The sequence below is a fragment of the Limulus polyphemus genome, unplaced genomic scaffold, assembly GCF_000517525.1.
Source record: "Limulus polyphemus unplaced genomic scaffold, Limulus_polyphemus-2.1.2 Scaffold1134, whole genome shotgun sequence".
In the NCBI taxonomy this organism is placed as follows: domain Eukaryota; kingdom Metazoa; phylum Arthropoda; class Merostomata; order Xiphosura; family Limulidae; genus Limulus; species Limulus polyphemus.
Window position 1 is genome coordinate 249,242 of NW_013666744.1, and position 1,969 is coordinate 251,210.

General features: G+C 38.6%; 2 protein-coding genes across 2 annotated transcripts in view; both read right to left on the reverse strand.

The window, feature by feature from the left end:
* LOC106462288 (kinesin-like protein KIF28P) overlaps positions 1-661 on the reverse strand; it is a 138,968-nt gene extending 138,307 nt beyond the window's left edge. Inside the window, exon 1 of the mRNA XM_022389491.1 lies at positions 498-661. Within this exon, the coding sequence (XP_022245199.1) occupies positions 498-661 (164 nt within the window). The remainder of the gene's footprint in view (positions 1-497) is intronic.
* Positions 662-807: 146 nt separating this feature from the next.
* LOC106462289 lies at positions 808-1,560 on the reverse strand. The gene has a single exon (XM_013922190.1). The coding sequence runs from the start codon at positions 1,558-1,560 to the stop codon at positions 808-810; it is 753 nt and encodes a 250-aa protein (XP_013777644.1).
* Between the last annotated feature and the right edge of the window lie 409 nt (positions 1,561-1,969).

Genomic DNA, 1,969 nt, shown 5'->3' on the forward strand with positions numbered 1-1,969 from the left:
CCAAGAGGGAAGCTCTAGACTTTTAGTAATTTTAACAATATTTTATAAGTCTTAATACCACTAAGTTACGGCTTAAAGTGCCGATTTTCTTTGTGAAAGTTTTCGTGGACAAAGGCCTTTAACAATCAACAACATCATTTTGAGAAAAGAAAAAGTATAAACATCTGTTCATTTAATTGGATAATTTATTGAACGTTTAAACACATTGTCAAGAATTACTTTAATGAGATCAGTAATGCAGAATTGAGATAACTAAATGAAACATGCTTTACGTGCCTTTTTTAAAGCAAATGTTTTTATTATTTCAGTGAAGTCAATTCTCCCCGCAAGTTCGCTCTCAATACTGAGGACGGCTAGGTCATTCAGTCTCTCCTGTGTCCTGTCTTGATGAGCTTTAGTTTGTCGAAAGATCTCTCACCAGTGCTACTGTAACTGGCAATGTGCAGAATATTCGCAGTGCAATACATATATTTGGAAAAAAGCCATCTAATTTGTACCTTTTTATTGTTTTTAAAAGTTGATATGGCGCCATATCTTTACCAAAGTTTGATGCATGTATTGGCTTAAGGTGCCACGTTTCCACTTGCAAAGATTCTGAGAGATCGTCTGAGTATTTGTCCACTAATCTTGCGCATGCAAGTTTGAGTTCCTCTTCTGTCATGCTTCGATATTGCCACAGAACGCAGAACAATCTATTAATGGTGTTTGCAGTGTCAAACCGCTTTGAGTCAATCACCGAATCAATGACAAAGAAGACATTCCGTTTGAATTCAGATTCAGGCTCATCAGAGCCATCACAAGGATTTTCTAGAACGTTCTCCCCTTGTTCATCCTCCTCCTCAATGACAATAACTCTTGCTCTTTTTTAACTTTCCGTTTTGATGGAGGATGGGGTTCAATTTCGATTTCCTCAGCAGCCAGTTTCGCTTTATTTAAAATTTGTGGCCACTTTCCACGTAGATCATCAAGATCGGTCAAGAGCGACTCTGAATTTGAGACCTCTACATCCACTGTAGCATCTCTTACCTGGATGATCTGATTTCTCCTGTCGATCTGTACGAGAATCTTCAGCCACATCGATGACATGAGGATGCAAATGAAGGATGACACGTATTTGATTACACCATTGACTTCATTAATGGTTTTTGGCATGAGGTTGAGAGACAGAAGTTTCTTTAGCACGAGTCGTATTTCAACAAGATGAGCTGTAAATGGTCTCACACTTGCCACTCGGTCTGTCCAACGAGTACCTGACAAAGCTTGGAAGGATTCGTCCACATGCTCCTTGAAAATAGCCCAGCGCAGAGAACTGGATGAAAACAAATTGTAAACTGTTTGCACTACTCCAAAAAATGTAACCGCCTCTGTGCAACATGATGCAGAATCTACTACATATAAGATTAGTGTATGGCAGGCACATGGAGAAGAAATGCACGATGGATTAACAGCAAGTATGTGCTGTTGGGTACCATTGTACTTACAAGACATGTTGGGAGCGTTATCATAACCATGTCCACGACAATTTTTAATAGGTATCCGAAAATGCTTGAGTGTTTCCATAATCAGGCTTGCTAATTCAGCCCCCGTCTTCTTACAACAATGAACTAAGGTTAAAAATCGTTCTTGAACTGCAAATTTGGTATCATCCTTGGCCAAATAACGAAAGATGAACGTTGCTTGCTCCACGTGTTTTTCTGGTCTATGGCTTAAGAGTGTGCAAATTTTTAAAATAGTCGAGTTTAAAGGTGGAGCATTTTATGGGTAGTTGCCCCCTCGGCTCCCCCTGTCAGTGGGCCTGAGTACAACTTACAATAACAATTATTACAAATAGTTACTACAAACAATGATTTATAAACAGAAGTTTCACAAACTTACAAATAATATAAAGTTTTCTTTCTAGTCTGGAACCTCCTTGATATCTTATCGAGGATTCATGAGCGAGTTAATTAAGAGTTGATGTAGAGATGAA